Source organism: Cygnus olor, chromosome 8 (assembly GCF_009769625.2).
Source record: "Cygnus olor isolate bCygOlo1 chromosome 8, bCygOlo1.pri.v2, whole genome shotgun sequence".
NCBI classification, from domain to species: domain Eukaryota; kingdom Metazoa; phylum Chordata; class Aves; order Anseriformes; family Anatidae; genus Cygnus; species Cygnus olor.
In genome coordinates, this window is record NC_049176.1 from 12,268,023 (window position 1) to 12,292,599 (window position 24,577).

The 24,577-nt window shown below is 53.1% G+C and overlaps 1 protein-coding gene across 2 annotated transcripts in view; it reads right to left on the reverse strand.

Moving 5' to 3' along the window:
- Positions 1–24,577, reverse strand: part of PAPPA2 (pappalysin 2) — a 76,070-nt gene that overhangs the window by 10,605 nt on the left and 40,888 nt on the right. Inside the window, exons 14-20 of one of the 2 annotated variants that reach the window (XM_040565761.1) lie at positions 19,092–19,263; positions 16,974–17,148; positions 14,885–15,098; positions 8,634–8,802; positions 8,387–8,519; positions 7,224–7,333; positions 4,601–4,672 (exon numbers count right to left, since the gene is read on the reverse strand). In XM_040565761.1, the coding sequence (XP_040421695.1) occupies positions 4,601–4,672; positions 7,224–7,333; positions 8,387–8,519; positions 8,634–8,802; positions 14,885–15,098; positions 16,974–17,148; positions 19,092–19,263 (1,045 nt within the window). Of the gene's footprint in view, positions 1–4,600; positions 4,673–7,223; positions 7,334–8,386; positions 8,520–8,633; positions 8,803–14,884; positions 15,099–16,973; positions 17,152–19,091; positions 19,264–24,577 lie in introns of both variants that reach the window. The other variant, XM_040565760.1, reaches the window with a different exon arrangement.

Consider the following 24,577-nt stretch of genomic DNA (forward strand, 5'->3'; position numbering starts at 1 on the left):
AAATCAGAGTCCTGCGGGTCTGAGAACACAGGGGGTCCCGTTGATGGTGAGGACACCCCAGCAGGGTGCCACACCCCATCTCCCATCGCTTTAATGCACGGTGGGACCCTGATTTTAGATGAGACTTCCCAACGTCCCTATTGAATGCATTCTCAAAGGGGTTAATTGTGGCTGACAAATGCTGGCCACAGGCCACGGACATGCCAAGGGAGGGTTTTATGCATAGCGGTGAGAAGGGCCAAGGATCCTTCAGGGTCCTCGGCTACCTGTTGGGTCACAAGCCACGGTAACAGCTTGCAGCCAGAACCATGCTTTGATCCCTAATCCTAATTGCCACTGCAATTACTCAGGAAAACCATGAAAGAGAGAACAGCTTAGCATTTTACGATCGTGATAACACGGTCGGCAGCATGCACAAGGGCAGCGAGACCTTGTCCTCGTGTGGCGAAGACCTGAGAAGGCCCCAGCAGCTCGGCCTGCCGGCACCCATCGCACCAGGCGGCCATCTTGTGGCCAAGCCTCCAGCCATGCCCTAGCCAAGCCAGCCTCAGGCAGAGCCCCCCAGCCTTCCCCTTGGCCGTCACCCTCTGCCTTTCCCCCAAAGGGCACCTACTGCAATTAAAACTACAATTAACCCTTTGCTGCCCTCACGCAACGGTGAAACGGAGCCGGGGGTGAGGTCAGCATGTTCCAGGAGGTCTTGGCTGTCTGTGTCTGCTCGATCACCGCGAGAACAGCCCATGTTCCTCTGAGCAGGATGGTGGTGTTGGCTCCATCCTGTGAGTAATTCTGAGTAAACACGGTGATGATAAAATAAGTGACCTTTTCTACCGGAACCGCAGTATGAAAAGAGGGGAGTCCCTACGGTGGGAGAAATCAGGGTGCAGAGATGGTGAGTAGCGTGGACTGGAAGATGCTCTCCTCTCAGAGATGTGGCAAATACTGGCCACACTCATGCATGGACCAAGCACAGCACCAGGCCCAGGGTGGGGAGGAGAGCCTTCTCTCCTCCTCCTCCACCCAGCCACAAGCCCCCTCCTCTCTCCCCCCAGTGCTGCCATCTGTTTTTCTACTGATGGCAGGGGATGAGATGTTCCACTGGCCCTCGAGAGGCGAAGTGCGCTCAGCGCTAACTTGTATTCCTGACGAGCTCCTGGAAGGCTTTGCATCCCGAACTACGTGCCTCCGTGCCGCAGGGATGGGGAACTTGGCAAGGTGCAGCAAGAGACCGGGAGGCAGATGGACGACCAGATTAATGGAAAGAGAAAGGATGTGGGGAGAGGAGCGAGAGGGATGAGCAGGCAGGCTGGTCTCGCTGACAGAGTTTGAGAATGATGAGCGAGCATCCCTCTGATGCCACTGTGTGGTGACTTGAAATTTCCAGCAGGAGATGGGTGAAGTGGGGCCAGGTGGGTTGAGGCTGGGCTTGGTGGCTGCTGCCATGCCCCAGCCTGAAGTGAGTCCTCCAGGGAGAGGCTGAACAGCAGGCAGGAGGCCTGCATTCCTCCCATGTAGGGCTGCTCCCCTAGCTGAGATGGCCGGATGAGAATGCTTCCTCACCCAACGCGCTCTCTGCCGTCAATGGAGAGAAAATGACATCTCCGAGGGGTGACCTGGACCTGAGGGGACCTGCACAGGCCACTGGAACAGCAGTTGGCTGCTCAGTGGAGAGCAGAGGCTGGGCTCCTAAAGGAGGTACCCCTGGTGAAGGATTGCTGTGAAATGAGGAGGAATCTGGGACTAAGGTGGCCTGCACAGCTGGCAAGTCAAAGCTGAACCATGTCAGACCCAAGAGAAGCTAAAAAAGCAGAACATTTCTTGTGCAGGCAAATGAAGCAGACACAAAAATAAGGGATGGGGAGGGAGGTGTCATGCAGCAAAGCCAGATTAATGGGTTGTATTCCATCTCTACCCTACTCTTGCCATCTGATGTCCCCACATCCCACAAGAATTTGGCCCCAAGTGAAATGACCTCCAAGATCTGCAGGGCTTTTGGTCACAAAGATGGAGGCAGGAGAAAAAGAGCAGTGAGGCGATGTGGATGCAAGCAAGCACAGATGAGGTGGGAATGATGTTCAGGGTATTTCCCCTGGTCAAATGAGGGGACTGGTAACACCTCTCTTCTCCCCAGTGCCAAATAGACCCCAGAGAAATACTTTGAATGAGACAGTTTTGGTAATAGTTGTGCTTTGTGGCAATGTAATGACTACTATATATCCCATGTTAAAAAATAAAATAAAAGAGAGTTGTCTAGCAAGACTTAATGACCTGCAAGATTGTGGAAGAAAACCCAATGAAAAGAGTAATCAAAGACATGAGAAGGGAGGAGAAGAACAGGGACGAGGCGACTGTGAGCTGTTTCTAAAAGGAAAGCACGAGGGCAAAAGAAACAATCTGAAGGATGAATCTTCATTAGTATTGCAGTGAGTGACTGTGACCTTAAAAATAGTCCTGGGCTGATGAAATTGCTAACAAGGAAGAAGACATTGTTCCACAGAGGAGGATCAGGTTATCTGACAAATAGTTAGATGACCTGGAGAACTAGGGAGAGAAACAGGATGACATTCGCTTGTGTAAAATTGAAGGGCAAGCTCTTATACTGATAGTAAAACATCTGCTGTTAGCTTGGAGCTCATCAGTTGGAAACAAAGGATGCAGAGAAAGATCTGGGTGTACTTGCTGACCTCAGGATCTCTCTGAGCTGCCAGACTGATGCAACTGCAGAAATGACAGCTATGTTCCTGGGTCCTATCAAACAAGAGATTTCCTGCACACAAAGGCTTTCTTGCAGGGCTTTGGTGAGATCTCAGCGGGAAGAGTATGTACTGCTTGGTCATTCCTGTTGAAAGAATAATTGAAAACAGAGAAGGTGTAGAAAAGTATACAATTGGAAAGATGAGAGTGGACTCTTTTTTTGCTCTTAGGACACTGCAAGATTTTGGCTTGCTTGTTATAGCTGTAGGCTATAACTTTTGTCTGGGATTGCTTTCTAAAAGTAAATGGGGATGACAAGCATCCAGGAACAGAAAGAGCTTGTGTTGGCCACAAGCATGTTTAGGTGGCTAACGGGAAGACAGAGACCGGGTGTGAGATTCAGGTAGTCGGTCCCTCTCTCTCACACACACACAAACAGGCTGGCATTTTTCCATCATCCTTTATGGGACCTCTTGCTGAAGACACAGACCAAAGGTGAGGTGCAGAACCATCCTGCTTCAAATACATTGCCCCAGAGCCAAGCTGAAAGGCATGCTATAGAAAGACATGGAGCTCCCAAGACACCGGATCCACCACCAAGCCATGGTACTTGACCATCCAACGCCTCTCTAGCACACAGCAGCCTATTCCCCTAAGCTAGTAGCCCATGGGTTACAGGAGAGACACAGCACAACAATCAGGTTTGGGAAATAACTACTGCATGTCCTGTTGAGCACAACATTCCCTCCCTAGGGATGTGCCCCCTGCAGCACTGAGGCTGTATGGTCACACATGGTCGTATATGCTGCCCCTTCTCCTGTAGTTCAGCCGACAAAGAGCTGAGCTAGGCAGAATCAGTGAGCAAAACCGATCATTTGCATTGAAATGAATGCATCCAAAAAAAAAAAAAAAATCAGCAAAACCCAAAGCTATTTTTGGTGTGCAGACTTCATTTACATTTTCCTTTTTGGTAAAAATCCCAAATTTTCAGCATACAACATTCCAAATCTGCCCCCCCCCCCTTTTTTTTTTTACCCTCAATCATAATAACAAATAGTGCTCGACAAAGACTGCCTATTTTTCATTTCCTCTGCGAACTGACTCCAGGCTGCCTATGATTTTCTCCTGCCTGGTAATTATTCAAAACGAAATGAGCGGCTAACCAATTTCTGCAAGGAATTCTTTGTCTGCAGATTCTTGGGGAGCGGTTTGTTTTGCACACACGACATTGGAAATCCTCCTTGTTTTGGTTGGACGCGTGAGTCACACCAGGCTTTTCTGGACCCATATTACTCCAGAACTGCAGTTCTGGTTAAGGAAATATTCAGGCTTGGAGTCAGCGTGCACATTTTGGGGATACCCCTTGCCAGTGAAATCCTTTTGCTAGAATTTTCTTCCCGGGCTGGCCAAGAAGACCGTGAGGAAGGAAACGCAGTCTGAAGCCCTGGCCCTGCTCTGCAGCTGAGCGGCACGCTGCAGGCTCACCCCAGCATCGCCCCAGCTGCTGAAACGCCAGGACATCACTATGCCCCGCGCCAGCTCGTTGCAGACCCCACCTCGTCCCTGCAGCTCCTGCAGATGGGGAAAGGCATCTCACCTCTGGTCCCTTCATCTCCAGGAATCCACCCTGCTGGCCCAAACCTGGCTGTGCACTGGCAGAGCCCGGAGAGCCAGGAGTCACACCTGAGAGCCTGTGGTATCTGGAAACTTCTGGCTGGTTTCCCACTAATGCTCAGTGTGCCTGGGGAGTTTCCTCCACCCTCTCTGGTGTCCATGGTAGCTCTGAAAACCCAGCGTGCTTCCACCACGCGCTCCCAAGTGTGCTTGCTCTGGTCTCCTGCTTGGCCTGCAAGCCCTGGCCCCATGTGGAGCAAGCGCGTGGTGAAGGGTCCCGGCCGCGACTCACCTCACACGACTGGATGCAGTGAATGCCAGAGGGGTCTGGGTACCATCGCAGCCTGCCCGTGCATACAATGTGCTGAGGAGGAGAGGAGAAAACAGCAGTTAGAGGAGGTGGCAGAGGGAGGGCAGCCACCACGACCGCCTCCTGGGGGCGTAGGGGTTCCCTCGACATCACAGGCAGGGCAGCAGCATTACCCCTGAGCCCTCCCTTCACCTCTTGAAGCCCAGCAAACCCAAGGTAGCACCAGCTTCACCCACAGAGCAGGGCACGTTGCTCAAAACAGAGGCTAGATAAATAGGTATGTGGGTATATGTATATATATATATGCCCAACAGGGAGAGGACGAGGGGAGATGGCAGGAATCTCCAGGGAACCGGGTTTGGCTGGCAGCACTATGCCACGGTGGCCACCAGCCAAGCTGGGAAGAAGCCAGGCGTGGCCACCACAGACAGGAGCCCTCCGTTCATCTCATTGCACCGAGCTGGATTTAGCAGCTTCTCACCCAGCCAGCGGTTGCTGGATGCCGGCATCAATTCGCCCATTGAGTCCTGCTCAGGCTCCAAGAGCTGTGTCCCTGGGGTGGCGGGGGGGCGGGGCGGACACCTGAGGACCCACCTCCCCGAACTTGGCCCGGTCTGGGTACACCAGGCTCACGTTCACCCCCGCCGTTGAGGTCATTGCTGGTATTTACGAGGCTTGAAGTTAGCTGCTGCAGCCAACTGGACACAAGAGCAAGATGCAGAGGTCTCGGTTTCATCTAACTGGAACGCTCCATCCCCGTAATTCAGAAGGGGGTTGTTGGGAGCACACATGATTATATGGGGGAAGAAAAGCCCCACCACACAGACAATTTCCTCCTTGTAAAGCTCAGGCAGGCTTTGAAATCTGAGGCCCCATAAAACGAGAGCTGGCCTGTGAAAGTGTCCTAGGATGCCCTCCATAGCACAGGAGCTGCATGGATGGGCACGTATGTCTTCCCCCAGCCTGGCTCCGGCATCTGCAGGATGCACGGCAGCATGGGATGGGGCACCTCTGCCCGGGTCTGTGCTTTAGCAGCAGGTTTGGATGTGGCTGGGGAAGGGCGAGGTATCTGCAGACTGCCTGGTGGCATTTCTATCTGCTTCATGTACCATCCTGGGCTTCTGTTGTGTTTCTCAGCTCCATCCTGCACCAGGAAGCCTCCAGTCCAATCTGATGTGTTGCCAGGAGCAAAGCTGGTCCAGAGGTCCAGAGTTCCAGTGTCCTCAGCCAGTGCAGAGAAGGCAGACTCAGAAGTAGCTGCAATCAGATTGGGCAGAGAGGCCCAGGATGGCCAATTCTTGCTCATCCCAAAAGATGCTTGAATCCCAGCCGCACTGGGACATTTCATACGTGGTTGCTGCACACCTTGAACAAATCCCCAAACCTGCTTGGCAGTGGGATGCGAGGGATCAGTGCTGAAAACCACCGGTGCCGCCCCTCGTGTGGGTTGTTGCATCGTCCCCGTCACCTGGGGAGCCTGGCAGCCCCCAGGAACACAAGCCCGGCAGGAGGGCTGGGAGGTGTAAAGGGGAACAAGGCAGAGAGGAAAACAAGGCTGCTGGCAAGGGGCAGCGCCGCTGCTTAAAATAACGCCTTTCTTCCCTGCTCCAAACTGCCTCCCTTGCATGAGAACCAGCGGCCAAGCCACCCGGTGCCTCCTTCCAAGGCTCGTGCTCCACAGTCCCACACGCCACGGGCGTCCTCGCCCCCGGCAGCGACGTGCTGCGGGTCTGCTGCTTCGAGGCGAGGCAGGGCAGCGCCCGCAGGCACGGAGCAGGGATGATGCTGGGCCCCCGGGAGGAGGGCGCAGCGCCTGCATGGGGGCGCCGGCTCCGGGGAAGGCTGTTTGCTTTTCTTTGTTCCACCTCCTTCCTTCTGCATCTCGGTTTTATTTTAAGAAATATTACCCCGGCGGAGCTGCTTTTTGGGAAAGTCGTGCCGTCGAGATCCAAACTATGCAAGCTATTTGAGCTGTTTTGCCTACAGAATGAGTAAGGGCTGGGGAGGGAGAGGGGAGCGGGCGGCCAGCGGGTCCTGGCAGCAGGAGCCACCTTCCAGCTGACGGCGATGCCTCCTCCCCGGCACGGAGACGCCTTCCCGGGGCTGCTTCGCCGCTGCCAGGTGAGCGGGGACCGGGGCTTGCACCCTGCCCAGTGCCAGGGCCGGCTTTTGCTCCATGCTTGATCCTCCCCGCGCCTTGGCTGACAGTAACAGCCAGACTCAGGCATGCGGTGTGTCCCAAAAGTCAGCGGGATTCCTGCCTTTAGCTTCCTTCGCAGAGGCATCCTGCAAGTCCTGGAAAGCTCACTCGAGAGCCGATGGCTTACGCTGAGCTTTGGTGTCGGAGAGCAGGAGGCTGTGCAGTAGCATCCTCAGCCTGGGCACGGGTGAGCCTGAATAGCCACGCATTCATCGCCCAGCTGCTCCTCCACTGCCACACCAATTTACCCAGAAGGGCTCAAGACGGGCAAAGGAAAGCGCTGGTATGGAAAAGCACCAGATGCAGAGGAGGGAGGACAGATTTGGCCACACGATAAATATTTTGAGGGCCCCACCTACGTGGCTAGTGAATCCCCTGCTACAGGGATGCCACCTCCCCATGTACCTGGACTCTGGTGGGCTGCAGACGGTGATCCATAGTCTCAGCAGTTACATTTTCGGGCAGTATGACGGGGTCGCTGGGGGGTATAATACAGGAGGGTGTGCACACAGCACCTGTGGAAGGAGAGACAGCCTTGAGGGCTTCCAGCAGGAACCAGGCAATGGTGTGTTACAGGCGGGCACCAGGTCCGAACCTGCAGGCTCCTGCACTGTGGGTGTGAAAGTGACCCTTAGCCCCCTAGCACTTGACAATTCCTTCCCCAAATCCTGACTTATACAAGAGCTTACTGGAGTTTTTTGATGGCTGATTTACCTCTCCTGAATGAGATAAGAATTGAACGTGCCCTAAGAGACAGATCCAAGCCCTGATGGCAGGACATGGGATCCAGCAGGAAAACACAACTGGCCTGGATGTTATGGGATGTTTGTTCACGTGTCAAGAAGCACCTCTCATAGTTTTTCTACCATACCTTCCTATGACCCAGGAGGAAAAGAAAAGAAACAAAAACTGTAAAAAAGCCACCCTAGAAAACCAGGTGGGTCCCAGCCCTATTCCCAGCTTCACATCAGGTCTGTCCGAAGCTCAGCTTCAGCCCTGCCTCAGCCAATTTTGCTCAGACCCCGGTTGTGCCCAAATGTCCTATCCAGCAGGATGCTAGATGGGATGTAACGACTGTGACTGAGCATTGCAGCTGAAAAGCGACTGAGTCTTGGAGGAAGAAATGGATGATGTGGTCCCTCGTCTGGTGAAAGTGCCCTGTTACACACAATTGTCACTCCAGCTTTTATCTAGGGCCTGCCTCATTAACCCTGCGAATGTCAGCAGTCGTAACAAGGGCAGAGACCACGTGGGGAGTGAAGGGCTGGAGGGTGGGAAAAACACTGCAGAGGGCTGGGCTTGCCCCAGGGACGAGTCCTTGCTCCTTCTGAAGAAATGCTTACACAGTTTTAGCTTCAGTCTTGCCCATGAACACAACCAGGCTATGCACAGGGTTAAAGCCACCCACAGGCTCTGCGTTCAGAAAGGGGACAGAAGAGAAAACATTTCCATGGATTTAGTGGGGATTGGCACACAAAGAGGAGTCACTGTGACCTTCCAGCTAGCTCTCTGGGAGGGCTGAATCGACACGGGGTTTGCGTTTATGCTTAACTTTTGCCTGCTCTCACCTATGCCATGCCCCTGCTCGCACTTGTACTCCACCAGGTTCAGCTCCGGGGGCGGCGGGCAGGTGCCCTGCAGGCTCTCACACAGCGTGAACTCCTCTGTCCACGAGCCCTCCTTGGTGCAGACGATGGGAACCTGGAAAGCAGAGGGGCAGCGGCCCTTTGGTGGCACCCAAGCGCCGAGCCCTGCTGTTCTGAGGTGCTCTGAAGCCCAACGCGTGTACGATCTCCCCCTGCCCCCGTCACTCACCCGCATGCCCGGCGGCTCACAGTTCAGCACGCACTGGCTGTCCAGCTCGAAGCCCTGGGTGCAGTTGTACATGCCCTCAAAGACCGGCGGGGGTGGCTCGCACACCACGGGGACGCAGTGCCCCTCTTCCCACTGCCCGCTTTCCAGGCACTGGATCTTCAGGAACTTCCTGGGGAGACACAGATGGGAAGCTGGGCTGCAGCCTCCCAAAACGCATCCCTTCTCTCTCAGCCACGCTGGGCATCCCGCAGAGGCAAGAGCAGCCTGGATGCCCCTCCTTGGTTCTCAAACCCCCGAGCGTGGGGCTTTGCCATGCCATTCCCCAGCGCAACCCATGCTCAGCCAGGACCTTCCCTTCCCCTTGCACCGGTTTAGGAGTCCCAGACACTTCTTCTCATGCTCCCCACCATCTTTTGCAGCACCTCTAAATGCTCTCTCCCTGCCCCGCAGCCCCTGCGGGTACGTGCGCCGCGTTGCCTTGTCCTGCCGCCAGTAGCTGCATATTTTGCTCGGAGGAGCGAGCCTCCCCCAGTAAATCCTGCTGGCCCGTGCCCAGCTCCTCCTGAGGCTCCTCTTTGTACGCCGGCCAGAGCTGTCAATCCCGCTCTCGCCGAGGAGCTGCCACACCGGAGCAGACCAACACCATCTTGTGCTGCTGAAACAGCCCCAGCGAGAACATCTTGCCAAAAAGATGATGAAAAAGAAAAGGAGCAAAAGGCCAGAAGTGGAGCCCACCCACTTCTCCGTCTCCTCTCCTTGGCAGCAATACAGATGTCGCATTGTCTGCAGAGGGACATGAAAACCCCCCGGGAGGCTTTGGGCGAGCTGGGGACACATCGCCGCTGCCCAACAATGACACGTGGCTTTTGACAGCGCTGATGAGCTTCACCCTGAGCTGACTGCAGGTCCTTAATGAGACTCTTCCCCCTCTGTAACAGGCTCCCATCACTTTCCACCAGATGCCTGCTCCAGCTGCTAGCCTCTGCTTGCTCCCCCTGTGGGTGCCAGCAGGCAGGGCTCCAGGTGTTTGTAGCGCACCGCAGGTACGCAGGGGGGATTTGGTGTCTCCTCTGCTGCCCGGTGCTGGGCTGGAGAAACCCCCAGGGGAGGCACTAAATTGCCCCTTGTTCACCACCTGGATGCCCCCGCTGCACAGTGCAGGCTCACACAGCCTGGAGCGGCGAGGGGACAGTGCCCATGCCCTGCCACCAGAGCGGGAGGCAATGGGCTTGGTGATGTCCCTGTGAGCCCACGGAGCAGAGGGGGGTCAACCTGCCCTTCACACATCCATGCAAGCACCCTTCAGAGTATGCTATGAGCACCCCAGGACCCTAGGCAGGACCATGCTGTGGACAGAGAAATGTGCTCTCTAGCCCCAGAGCATGTCTGGTTGACCCCAAAGGAGGTGTGCACATTTCTGCAATCCCAAGCTTTCAGAGGGTCCCCTTGTCCCTTCAGGAATCAGAGACCCGTTTTTTTTTTGTTTGTTTGTTTTGTTTTGTTTTCCTAGGGATTTCATACAAGTGATAGACGTTTCCTGCTCTGACAAACACAGGCTCCAACCAGTAACAAGGAGAAGGCACAGGAGGGGATGGGACACGGCAGGGCCCCCAGAGCTCTGCCCAAAATCTCCCCACCAGACCATGCCGGGAACATGGGCTGCCACGGTGTGAGCATCCCAGCAGTGAGTGGTCCTGCAAAGCCCTCCTGAGACCAATAGCATCGAATTGACAGAAGGAAACTGAAACCGCATCAGATTTTGGAAGGGTGATGGGGAGAAACATCTCTAGATCCCATCGCGGACATCTGCAGCTTCAGCCCACTGGTAATTTCATATTCCCAGTTGCTGCCCTTTCCCCTAGGATGATGCTTACTGCCTTTCAAAGACGTCCCCATCAGTCCTGCTCCTCTGAACACTTTGCCCACCTTTGAAGGCCAGCGAAGGCACATACTGCGAGGCACTGATGTGCATCGGAGGGTTGGCTCCTCACACAGCTGTTTCCCCTTCTTGCATTGCCCAGCAGGCAGGGGGTAAATCCGAGCAGAGGAGGCTTTTCATGCACGGCTGCACCACAGCCACGCAGGAGGCCAAAGTGATGGCTTCGGGGCAAGAGCTACAAACTGGTGGTGCAAAGCCTCTGGCACCGAGCAAAAAAACCTTCACAAAGCAGAAGCACACCCGGCCACCTGATATATAACTGATGCAGCCACTGCACGTCACTGTTGCTCTTCTGAATCACATCTTCCACATCGCAGTGGAGGCCCTTCAGCGAGGACCTGGGGAAGGGCTGGGGAGAAGGCACCCCATGGCACCTCACGTGGCTACGCGCTGTGGTTTGCAGCCCCATTGCCTTCTCTGGGGCTCCTGATCTTGATGTGGTGCTGGTCCCAGCTTCTCCCTGTCCCCCCCCTGCATCCCCTCCAGACCTGGGCCAAGAGCCTGCCTTGCTCTGGAGGCTCGCCCCACCACGAGCCTCCGCGCCACAAACTTCAAAACTGGGTGGCCTGGGCTGACCCCAGGGCAGAAGGTGGTGCGGGGACCACTGCCGGGCGTGTGAAGTGGGCAGTTTGTATTCAGGCACGGAGAAGGAAAGGGAGAGGCTTTAAAAAATAAATAAAATTGTAAAAAAAAAAAAAAACTTGTAGCAGCTTGAAGTTTCCAGACCCCCTGACTTCTTCTGATCTGGGTTAGCAGCATTTCTCGAGGATTAACGAGGAAGCCAGGAAAATCGGAGTCAACGCTTCCCCCTCCAACTGGGCAATCCAATGTCTGATGGGGAAAGGAGGCAGGGGAGAGGCCTGAGGCCAGCGAGGGCTGTGCCTGACGTGAAGGCATGAGCTTCGTCAAACTCCAGGAGCTGAGAGCACAGGGGCCTGGCCAGAATCCAGCCCTGGGCTGGGGTCCACCACGCAGGAACGGTGATAAATGAGCCCAAAGCCCACCTCATCTCCCAGGGCAGGAGACCGATGGCTTCAAAAAGGAGAGGGGAGGAAGGAGGGAGATTTGCCGGTAAATTAAAAAAAAGCAATGCCGTCCTGTAGGACCTGTGCTGCTTTCCACCCCTCGCTCCAAACAGCCTGGGCAACCCGGGCTGTAAATCTTCATCAGAGGCCTGAGAGGTGGAAATGACATGGGAGCCCAGTTGACAGCCTGTGTTTTCTTTACCTGGCTTTTTGGCTCTCTCCACTGCCTGCATGTTTGCCTTTTATCTGGAAGGGGCCAGATGTGGGCAGGGGAAGCAGGAGCCCCACGCCTTTGTACCCACCACAGATGTGCAATGGCCCCGTGCCCTGCTAAGCTGTGATGCTCCAGGGCTGGGCTGTCCTGCTCTGCCCGCTGAGGTCCTTCTGATGCGCTTCCAGCCCTCAGGCTGCTAACTTCTTCCAGGCCATGTTCTCCTCCGCCTCCTCTTCCTCTCCATCAGCCTGCCGTGGCCTTTGAACAGGGCAGGGGGTGTGGAGGGGCTGACATCCCCGCGGGAGCTCATCAGGGGGCTGGACTGTCTCATGGCTCCCGTGATCTCCGGTGAGGAGCCGTTCGTTCCTTACTCACTGACACATCTCCTGGCCACACTGGCCAGCCTCTTGCCTCTGCCCTTTCAGGAGTAGTCCCAGGAAGGGGTAACAGCGAGGGAGGGAGCAAGCAGGAGCAGGAGATGAACCACCAGGTGTGGTGGTGCTGCCATTGGACAGACACTGCCCGAAAACAGAGACCTCCCATCACAAAGCATTGCTGCACATGTAAAGTTCCCCTACTTCTGTTATTTGGGGGTTAAGTGTGAAAGAGAAATCAGCGTGCTGGAAACCAGGCTGTCACCTGGGCTCTCCAGCCTGAAAGCAGATCTCCTTTAGAAAGAGCTGAAGAAGCTTCCACCCTTTGTGTCAGCCCCATCAGTTAAACAATCCTTCCAGCAGAAAGGCAGCAAATCTCTGGCAGGATTTTGCTTACACAGTCAGTGTTTCCTCAGGGATCCCTTGTTGATTGAGCACTGATTTGTGAAGGGCTTTTCCTCACCCAAGTTAACAGATAAGAGCATCTTCTCTGAGCCTACGTATTTCTTTATCCTCTTTCTCTTCCACCTATGCTATGGGAAATGAACTTCAAAAGATTGTGGAAGCCTTCTAAGCATCCTTGTGTGAGTGCCTGCCCCTGCAGTAACATTCAACTAACAAAACAGAAGTGAGGAAATCACACGAGCATCTGTGTCCAAGAGCATCTCAACTGGGACAGAGACAGCTGGATCCCAGCCAGGCTCAGGAAGGTGGGGACCATCGCCCTACAATCTTAGGGGCAAGGCTCAGGGCTTGGAGCCCCACTCCAGGTGTAGCAGCCGTGGTGTTCTGCACGGTGTGTGGAAGGGAAAGGCACTGCAGAAGGCTGGTTAGAAGCTGCAGTCATGCTTTCTTGTGCCCACCAACACCTGTACAGCACCAAATCTTTTACGAGGCTGGTTCTTGCTGGGTTGATGGATGATGGGGAGACAACAGCCCATGAACTCAGCTTGCTGAACCCAGAAAGAGCCCAGAGAGATCTCAGGACACCCCAAAACCTGATGTCTGAGTCATCAGCTGAAACCCTACTCCCTCACCAGCACATCAGGAGCTTGCACCCCACCAGTGCCAACCCCTTCCAGAGCTCCCCATCGCCTTCTCTAACAACTCCCTTCTCAGAGAGCAACCCCTCTGGCAGCTCTGATGGTCTGCCTGCCAGGCCTGAAACACCAGAAGGATTTCCAGCAACCTAGTACTGGCCCACGTACTGACTAGTAGCTGCTGCTCACTGCACGTGCCAAGGGGCTTGCACTAAAGCTGAGTGCATGCACAGAGCTCCAGATGAAACAGTGCGCAGACACTTCCAGGGAGAGGTTTTTGCTTTGAATCAGGCCACTCACAGAGCAGTTAATCTACATGAGAAAGCAACAGATTTTCTGCTTCTGTTAATTTTTTAATTTTTTCTTTTTTTTTTGCTTGCTGTAGTAGGATCGTGCCCTACCGTCAAAGATATCGGGTGAGTTAGTAGTAATGATAATAGCAAATGTGAAAGCGCTATCTCGACATCCTTTGCTATGAAAACAAACTATTTCATGTGATTTTCCTTGACTTGACTTACAAGCTGTTCAGGCCTGTAGGGAAGTCCCATACATCAGAGGAGCGTTGGGGTCTCCCAGAGGGCATTGTTTTCCCCAGTGCTTGTGGCAGCATGGGTGAGACAGCCTAACTGTGCAAGCTGTGTTGATCTGATTGCACGTCCAGTGCCTGAATGCCACAGGCATCCAAGCTGCTCCACGGTTTGCAAAGCAGTCCATGTGACCGTAGCCATAATCGTAATTTGCTCAGCTCCCCCTGGCCCAAGAAATCCTCCTAACACTGTGAAAAGCTGTTTACAGAAACCACTTCCTTCATTACTAGGCAAGAAATTTGGCAACTGCTTCCCAGTGCACAACAACCCTACCCCAGAGCTAAGTAGAGCTGAAGTCTGCATCCAATTAAAACTGGAAGGGGGCATTAAACAATTAGCACGTAATTACTTGATTTGGGCTAGCACCAAGACTCTGGGGAGGACCCCGCCTGTGCCAGGGAATCTGTAGTGACCAGACCCAACAGGGACTTCAGCTGGAGGTATCGCAGACAAAATGCTGCTCTACCCACCAGCATCATGTTATTGGCCCAGCACAGTGCTAGTGAATCACCAGGAATTTTTCCCTGAAGCACTGGGAAAATCTTCTCCAACTGAAATACAAATGTTTGAGATTAAATTTAGCCAAGACATGCAGGGGGTAAAATGTTAACCCTGACAGAAGGCTGTCATTTGTTGCAACTAAAACAGGTCACGGCGCTGGGATTGTCGCTTTGAGGAAAGGCAGCAGCTCCAGGAGTCTTCTAGCATCTTGGTACGTCATTAGCTAATTACCTGAGAGCCTGCACACACTTCTGCACGTGCTTCATTTTCAGCAAGTGACAAGTGCTTTGAGGTGTGTGGGACAACTCACGTGCTTTAGGTTAAGGCACTTAACGTACACGTGCTCAACGGCAGCTTACATCTCGTTCCCATCTGCTGTGACCTACATTAGGGGAATGCCTCTCACATTTGAGGAAATAAGCATGACCAGAGTGAGCTGCTCTGCCTCGTGTCTATCCCAGCAGCCAAAGCAGGGCTTCAATACAGGCAGTGTACCATGGCCTGTCCTCCTCCTCCAAGCTGGAAAGAGGGGAGGCAGGGAAGAGTGGTGGCAGACCCACCACAGACTTACTTTTTCGGTTTGCCTGCTGCGTTCTCGGCCACGTGGTATCCAGGTTTGCACTTGTAGCGGCAGACAGAGCCCACGTCGTGGTTACCCTGCAGGCACTGCGGGACCAGGAGCTTGGCGTTGGCCACCGCGGGAGGCGCATCACACTCCAGCTTGCAGTAGGCTTCGGGAAGCGACCAGAGACCATCCTCCAGGCAGGTCAGCCACTGGTTCATTCCTGGCACCAAGAGAGAAGCAGCGCGTTTGGGTTCAAAATTCCTCTTGTTAGAGTGGGTATGGACACGAATGGAAGCAATAAATTGGAAGACCATGGGTTAGCTGGACAGCTAGGGGCTGGAGAAGCGATTTTGGTTCTGCACATCTTCCCCCAACTCTCCCTTAAATTCCCCTCTCTGGTGATACCTCAGGAGAGCCGTCAGTGGACTGGGGGCTTTGTGTATGACAGCCTCTCTCTCATATTTATTTCAGCTCAACTTCAGTCTCCCTGGGTGCTTTCTGCAGCTTGTCCAACACCTGCCCTTACAAGCCATCTCGCCCTGTGCCACGTGTACAGCACAAGATGGGAAGTGCCAGCAGGACAGACGCAGGAGCCCTACCTCGTGTAACTGGGAATTCTGACCTCAGAGTTGACAGGGAACTGAGCATCACTTTCTTTTTATAGGATCACCGCTCTGCCTACAGCTGCTCTTGGACAAGGGCAAGACCGTGGCTCCGCTCAGCGCTTGTGTTCCCGATGGGCCGGTGCTCCCGGCGGCGAGGCGTATGGGTTGTCCCCACCTCCAAGTGCCGTGGCAGGAGCCATGCAGCCATGCGATCCCTTCCCTGCCTGTTCTTAGCATTTATTAGCACTGAGAGGCTGCCCATAAGGACGCCAGCCTTCGGGGAGTACAAGCAGCAGACACGTTCCTGCCTCGACAGCTCGGCAGAGACAGCTGGACCTCTCCAAGTCTACTCGCGCGCCTCAACAGCCTTGGCTGAGCACCACCAGGACTTGTGTCAGCTGCTGGAAGCCACCCAGGGCACTCCACGGATGGGACGCCTCCCGCCAAGGGAGCCCGTGGCAAACCTCCCGTTGACTTCAATGGGAACAAGAGGAGGCTGTTAGGGAAATATCAGCTTCAAGCCCTGCCCTCAGTTGACCCACCAAAGGCAATGGCATGGGTTTGCGCAGAATTTGGTCTGTCGAATTGCCGTTTGTGCGCTACCCTTTGATCAGCTCACGCTGGGATCTGCCGGCGTCCCCCCTGTCATGAAATGAGACCTTAATTCCCTGCAGTTTTTGCTTCGTAGATTTAACTAAAAAAACAGTAAATGATTTTCATACGTTTCAGCTATAAATGTCGCCATAAAATAGGGCACCCATTAAAATGATTTGTTGTATGTTATTGTTTGGAGCAAAGGCGCTGGTGGAAACTCACATAAAGTCCCAATGCTTGAAGCTGTCAAGGCAATTACCCACGAAATCCCATCCAGCTCAGCCTTGTATAGACAGGAACAGTAGCTCTCTTTCTCCGACTTGGCTTAAAAACATTCCTGTGGGTATTGATGGAGTCGGCAGAATGAAAGCCAGGCCATGGCGTGTCTGGAGGACTGCTGTGTGTCTGGGTGGTGCACATCTCCGAGACTGCTCTGCAGCTGTGGGCATCAGTCTCTATGGCTTTATAAGGCCCCAGGCTTCCTGAACCATATGCTTTCCCACAGCCACCAGCCCATTTTTGGCTCTCTGAAGTCCTCCCTGTTTGTCTGCACTGGATCCCTACACTTCTCGCCTCCCTCATCCCCATAACACCGGAGCCTGCCAGACCTCACCAGCTCTCAGAAGAAGACATCCCAACACCCTGAGGGGGATGGATATAGGTCGCCAGCCAGGGGGTGAGCATCAGAGGGAGCATCCCCACACCATGGTGTCCCTGCTCAAGAGGGATGGATGCCCACCGTGTAGGGAGGTCTCCCAAGAGCTCACCTGGCTGGCAGAGGCGAGGACAACCAGGAAATTCAAAGTAGCAATGGTCACTTCGAAACACCTAGGGACACGCATGGAAAGGTGGCACCAAAAAGGGAGGGTCAAATCCCCTGGCACTCCAGACCGTACCTTGAAGCTTGGCCGGGTGGATGCAGGAGAAGGAGCATCGCCTCAGGTAGGTGGTCCCTTTGGGGCAGGAGAACTTGGCGTAGTAGACATGCGACTGGTCAGGGACACCACAGTCAACAGGGTCACAAGTCACAGATCGGTCCCACCGCCCTGAGCTGCACGTCAGAACCACATCCTGCTGCGGAGAAAGCGAGGCTCCATCAGACCCCCGAAACCGAGCTCTAACAGCACATTTTAGTACTGCAGCCAAACGGGCTGGCCCAGGTTTCAGGGACTTTGCGTGGCACAGTGTGGCATTCTTGGGGTTCAAGGCATGATGCTGGGGGTGTGAAAGCAGTGACTGGTCCCTGGGGTGACATGCAGGTCACCTCTAGAGGCCTTCTGCAACTGGTCTGCAACTGCTTGCCTCCAAGTGTGACATTATCTAAGTGGTGCTAGAACACATTAAGGGCCAAAAAAAATCCCTTCAAAATACACAAAAATTTCCTGAACTACAGGTTATTCCCAGCTCTGTGCACTGCTATTTTCTCCCCTAAAAGACCAAGTCTTAACACAGCTGTTGATGGACACCTCTCCTGTTGACTGGTTTTCCCCAAATGTCCTGGTCCTGTCATGCCCACGGAGCCCACTGAAATCCGAGGTTCGTATAACAGCATTTATAAGTTGTAATTATGAATCTGGGGGACTGCATGAGAACCTGAGTCCCAACTACCAGGGGTGCCAGGCCTAGATGTGGTCAGTAAGTGCCACGGACCTTGCCAAAACACGATGGCGGGCCACAATTGCTATCCCCAGACCACTAACCCAAATCCAGCACTCCTCAGAGAGGGTCTGCAGAAAAATAAAATAAATAAAATAAAATAAAATAAATAAAATAAAATAAAAATAAAAAGAGGTTTATTTCAACTCTTCCTGTTGCCCTTTCGTTGACTGAGCACAACCACACTGCCTGTGGTCTGTCCTCCCAGACAGCACATTCCGATGGAACCTGGACGTGGTGGCCCTGAGGGATGTCACTAAATTTTAGCCTGGTACTCTCTGGCGCATGGCAGGATTGTGGTGAAACTGAGACAGGTGGAGAGGACACCCAGTGGAGAGTTGTGCATTTTTCCTTAAAATGCCAGGAGATGTATACAGGCATGCAGGGTCATACAGGCAAACTATTGGAGACTAGGGAAACGTGGCGAGCTGCAGGCATGGAAACCAAGCTGCTGGCCACACCATGCTCTCCTCCATCCTCCCCACAGACCAGGAAAGGAATCTCTAGCACCTCTCACAGGACACGTGCCTGCCAGGGGCGAGCACCTGCAGCTCTCCGGAGGGCAGAAAGGTCCACCCTGCTTCCACAGCCTGGCTCTGCTCTTCCCTTCAGGCCTGCATGGTGGCCAGCACAGCCCTGAGACTTCTGTTCCCTCCCCAGGAACAGGAGAAGCATGGGACACGCTATGCCCATGACCCGGCCAAGGCGACTCAGCTCCCAAGGACCTGTCAGCCCTGAGTCTCCTCGGTCACCGGCTGAGAGCGGAACTGGCTCGTGGCTTTTACAAGGCAGCCCCTGGCCCTCTGGAGAGCTGGACGAGCTCTTTCGTGCTGACCTCTGCACTGCCCCAGCGGCTGGGCAGCAGTATAGCAGCGCAGCACAAAGGAAGAAAAGCTCCTGAAGGCTGCTCTCCTCTGCAGCCCTCTAAATATAGTCGCTCTGCAAGGACGTCATTTTTTCCCCGAGCCACTAACTTCAACTTTAAAAGAGAAAACGTCCCTGGGATGGTTAGCCCTCCCAGCAGTGCCCATCCAGAGAAGAGAAATGCCTACCTCTCCCGCTGTGGGAGTGCACCACCCCGGCCTGGGATGTCCCCTGCAGTGGCATTTAGGCTGGCAGAGCTGTGGCAGCACGGGGCTTGGGGGCCTGGGGGGATGGCAGCAGAGGAAGGAGAGGGTCCAGAGCAGGGCCACCAGCACTGAGGTCCAGTGCCAGGGCCACCATCAGACTGAGGTTCATTGAAAAAGCCTGGGTTTGGAAGGACAACGTGTCCTGGGGCCACACCAACCACCCTGGGGTGCTTAAGCCTTTCTCAACTGGCCCAGCGGTCACTCACCCCCACCCTGGTGCCCACTCACCTGTGTGGAGCCCAGGCTCTTCCCACTGCTGGAGCGGAGCACGAAGCCCTTTTCGCAGGTGACGGAGCACTCCATGTGCCTCAGGCCATCAGAGGTGCAGTTCATGCTGGCGGTGTGAGCAATAGGGGGCTTCGTGCAGCTTCCTGGCCCTGCACAGGCACCGTGGGCACAGCTACGGAGAAGAAGAGGGATGGGGTCAGCCAGCAGGCCCCTGGCATTGTGCAGCAGAGGGGCGGCTCTCCAGGTGGCACCTGCATGGGATGCCCAGCAGGTCACAGATGGGTACAGAGATGCGTGCCTATCCCTCAGCCCCTGCTTCTTCCAGGCTTGGCTTTCCAGAGGCAACAAAGCCCAGACAGCAACACTGGGTGTTCCTCCTTCCCAGTAACTTTTGAACCCACGCCTCAATTTCAGTCGGCTTTAGCGTGAAATAAGAGTTCCCTGTGCTACTATTTAATGACAAGATTAGCGTCAACAAGTGATCAGGAAGAAAAGATGAAGAAGCCTTTTAAAACCTCTACTCCTAGAAGGGCAACGGGCACATCAAGCACTGCATTAGACATCAGAGAACCCACGGGGGATGCTCCAACTGCAAAAAAAAAGGTTTAGCTGGAGAAGGAACCCCTGCAGATCCACGCCATCCATGAGATGTTCTTCAAACTACGTGCAGACCCCCCAGACCAAGCAGCAGAGTCCAGAGCTTCATGTCCACATGGCTGTGCTAAGCTGCGGTGATGCCAGGCTCTTCAGGAACAAGAACACCTCCACGTGCATCTGTCCAGCTCTATAGGCTCAGCTGGGGAATACCTAAGACATTTGGCGGCTAGGACTCTTGTTTTTTGCTTGTTTCTTTGTTTTTATCCTTTTGCAAGTGGTGCTAAGGTTGACATCAGCCCTCCTGGAGCGGGACAGAGGTGCTGCAGCTCCAGGCAATAGCAGGGGGCAGAAGATGCCCCTTGATGCTCCCCTGCTCCCTGGCCAAGCCCCACTTTGCACAGGGCTGCCCCAATTTTGTGCACTACATTTTGTTGTTTGGCCCACAGGAAGCCTATGTTGTGCTGCCTTTGCTTCCTGCATTTGCTCAAGCCCTCCAGCTGAGGACACATGGCTAGAAATTCCTCAAATGACAAAAAACCCGGTGCTGACATGGATATTAAGGGAACGCAATGTGCCGCTGAGTCTGGACAAGTCTGCCGAGCCAAAGGCACGGTGGAAACCTGGGGGCCACAGCCCTGCAAGAGCTGGTGCGCACAGGCAGAGGGGAGGAACGGCACGGGAGGGGACCACAAAGGAGAACAAGAAAAAAGGGGCTGTTTTTTCAATGCAGACCTGTTTATGAAGTGAGAAATGGTTTCAGGGCAGCTGCTGCAAATTCTTTCACTAGCTTATATTTCCATTTGCTTCCTTTTTAAAGAATTTGTTTTATGAGCAGAGCGTTTGTCAGGTCATTAGCTTCTGAGGGCATCTGGTACCAATTGTGGCCCTATCCCCTCCTGCAGCTACCTTCTCCGGGCAGCTGCTTTGCTCCCTGTCCGCGCCCCCTGCGCACACACACATGGTCCCTGCCCTTGCTGCACCTCCCCGGGATGCAGCCACCATCCTCACCCATATTCATCTGCTCGTGAGGCCGTGCTCATTGTGGTGGCACCTCCAAATGCATCCAGCCGGGCCAAGGGCTCAGCTCGAGCAGCTCCACGGGTGCTGGTGGAGCAGTGACACAGCCCTGGCCCTTGGGACGTTTGCTGTCTGGTGACAGCACTAACCCAGCACACATTGTTTTCAGCTCTGCTTTCCACCAGTTTGGACACACAACTGGCAGTGCTGGTAGAAAGCAGACCAAGAAACGTGCATGTTTCTGACTATGTTACAAACGCACCACGATCTGTAGAGGTAGGTGTATGGGGAGATTTATAACTGTATTATAATGTGAGGTTGAAATGTTCCTTTTTATATACACCACACATGCATTATCTTGCACATGTTCTATATGTGCATAGAGATATCTTTTAGCTTTCTCTCTTAGCCCCAGAAGGTGACTACCCTGTCACTGTTCTCTCTGTGTGACTACCAATGCTCACATCCCACAAAAAAAAACACACTATATTTTAGTTTGGACACGATCTGAGGCATGTTCTCAAGTCCTGAGTAGCTCTGAGCTCTCAGCCTGTACTTTGAAGTCTGATGCTGCTATTCCAGACCTGAAGAGGGGCTCTCATCACTGAAAACTGGCTGCTATTCTCAAATACATCAGTAAGCTCAATTAAAAACAAAATAAAAAGTCATTCAATCTACACACTTTGCCTTGATCACTTCCTTTATCATTGCCAACACCACTGTGAGTGTCTTTGCATTATTCTGGGTCTGGACACTTTTGAGCCTGATGCCATACAAGTGCAGGACGAGAAAAGCCATGTGGCCTGGCTCCATCGTGCCTTACTATGGCTCGGGTAACGCAATGGAATAAATCATTGCTCCCAGCTGCTGGAACACCCCAACGAAGGCTGGACAAGGAAACGGTGTAGTTAGCCCAGTTCTGATCTCAGCATGAAGGAGCTCTTTCTCCTTTTGATGATAAATGAAATTCCTGTATCACAGCTGCAAACTCCTGACATTTGGCCATTTCTGGTTCAGACCATTTAAGATGTATGGCGAGCCAATATAATTTTTTTTTCTATGTGAAACATCTAAAAAAAAATTCCATTTTTATCCCAGCACCCTTTGAAGCTCAAACTAATGATTTGTCAACAACATTTTTACAAAATACGAAGCTTTTTCTCCTAACTTATTCCACATCAGCACCAGGCTGCATGACTTTCTGGGCTCATCAAGTTCCATAACTCATACATGAAAGAGAATTTCAGACCTGGAAATTTGTGAAATTCTGCCTAGTGATGGCTTTAAGTGCTCTGGAATGATAAGAGCTTTCTTATGAAATGGGACCAATTCTATACACTTAGGGTAAAGATTTTCCTTTGGGATTCTTCATCATTCTTCAATAAATGTGTGAGGCAACCACCACCAAGGGAACATGTTGAACCAGTGGTGACAATGCTGGTAAGAAGGGATCGTTTTGTTGTAATGAAACCCAAATTCTGAAAAGCTGAAGTTTTGCATTTTACAGCAATTATTTCACGGAACCCAGAAAATACTGATGGATTTACCCAAGTCAAGCAAAGCCAAGCCAAATACAGTGCAGCTGCCTAAAGTACAATAAATCATCCATAAATTGCTGTAGTATCTACCCAAGCTTTCAACCCAAACATTGCTCCTAAAACAGCCCTTAACATCAAGCTCCAACTTTAACAGGGGAAAATTATTATTATATGAAGTTCATCTCATAGTGCAAATCTGCGGGAGAGGGGGCTATAGGAGGCGTTGATGGAAAGACAAAGGCTTCAGCCAAATCTCCCCAGGTTGAAAGTAGTTACTGCATACACTCCAATGGAGTCTGGATTGCAGCACTGAACATCAGTGAGATAAAAGATGTTTACCCCAATGCGGTCTAGCAAACGAGGATAGCTGGGAAATGAGAAAAGGTGTTTTGGAAATACTTGGAAATTTCTACTCCCTTCAGGCATGTTTCTCATGAAGGGGAAAGGTCTCACATTATTACAGTAAACCTGATGGCAACCGTCCTTGTGGGAGCAGGCTGCATGTACAGACCCAACGGTGGTGATACTTCTTGATTAAGATCTTCATTGAGGCCGCCACCTCAAGAAAAGATGTTTGCTTCTGTATGCGACTCCCAGAGAAACTTGCCAAAAAAATAACATCCCTATGAGTCATCTGCTGTCATCCACCTCACAGATAGAGAGGAGGTACCAGTGAGATGTCGAATGCACCGTACTGGGTTTACAGAAGCTCAGAAAGCAGGGCTGAACAGGACGCAGGGTTTGGGCTGTTGTGCTTCCCAGCCTGAGGCAGGATGGGCTGTACCTTCATCCTGCTGTGTGGAGCTGGCCTGACTCCTTCCTGAACACAGCACGTGGGCAGGATGTGTCTGCCAGGCCGCATGCCTTGCTGTGACCAGAGCCCAGAGCCCTTACGATGCCTCTGCCAGCACAGGGGAGATGGAGAAAACCCACTCTGGTCTGAGCTGCCCCAGGTGGAAGTGGTGGCTTCCTCTGCCTGCACCTGACACAGAGCCTCGGGCCTACCACTGAGAGGTGGCCACTTCAGTACAATTCTTCAGGCCTTTGTCACGGCACCAGATAGCCATTATCATTTACATGAGTGCATCTACACCATATAGGTTCATCTGTTTATCCAGTCACCCACCACGGCCATACACACTCACTTCTCTGCCCACCAACCTGCTGAACCAACACCACACACCCACCACCGCACATCTTCCTATGGTAGGTACAGCTGACAAACATCTCTCGTATCTCTCAGTGATGGACACTCAGCTGTCCCCGAGATCACCTTTACCCACATCCGATCCTCACACAACATGCTGCACCTTGCTTCTGCCTCCTCCTGTCTTGTCTGGAGGTGGGATCGAGCCTGGGCAAGGGGCAGCTCGAGCCTCGGCACAGCACGGTGCCGGCTGGACAAACCCAGGGCTGACCCACTACAGCGATCTCCATCATGCCAGTTGGTCCTGAAAACCAGTCACACCTCCAGCCAGCTTTCTCTTACAGACATCGAGCTAGACTCCTAATTAGTTATTACCTGATCTCTAGAGCGATCCTGTCTTTGGCTCTCCTGTGACAGCTGGGCTAAGCCCAGTGGCTCTGGGCTGTGTGAAGGTGTCGGCGAGCCACCTAGGTTCATCCTCTGAAAAGCTCTTTCTCACTAGGTTGTTCACTCATAAGCTTTGCACGTGTAGCTGGGTTCCTGGGGGTATATAAAGGATGCCTTCCAGAAGGAAGGAGGTGGTCTTGCAATAAATGCAGCAGTGGTAATGACACTAGCACCAAGAAGGCTGTAGGAATACTGGAGGGATTTCTAAAGGGAACTGCAACCAGAAGCCACAGCTCAACTACAAGACTTATGCTAGGAGGCTTAAGGGGAAAAAACTTCTTGTCACGACAGAAAGAATCACAGAATCATAGAATGGCTTGGGTTGGAAGGGACCTCAAAGACCACCCAGTTCCAACCCCCTGCCATGGGCAGGGACACCACCCACTAGATCAGGTTGCTCAGGGCCTCGTACAACCTGGGCTTGAACACCTACAGAGACGGGGCATCCACAACCTCTCTGGGCAACCTGTTCCAGTGCCTCACCACCCTTACAGTGAAGAATTTCTTCCTGACCTCAGATCTAAATCTCCCCTCGTTAAGTTTAAAACCACTCCCACCTTGTCCTGTCATTATCTGATGGAGTAAAGAGTCACTCCCCATCTTTTTTTAATAAGTCCCCTTCAGGTATTGAAAGGTTGCAATGAGGTCTCCCTGGAGCCTTCTCTTCTGTAGGCTGAACATCCCCAGCTCTCTCAGCTTTTCTGTGTAGGAGAGGTGCTCCAGTCCTTGATCATCCTTGT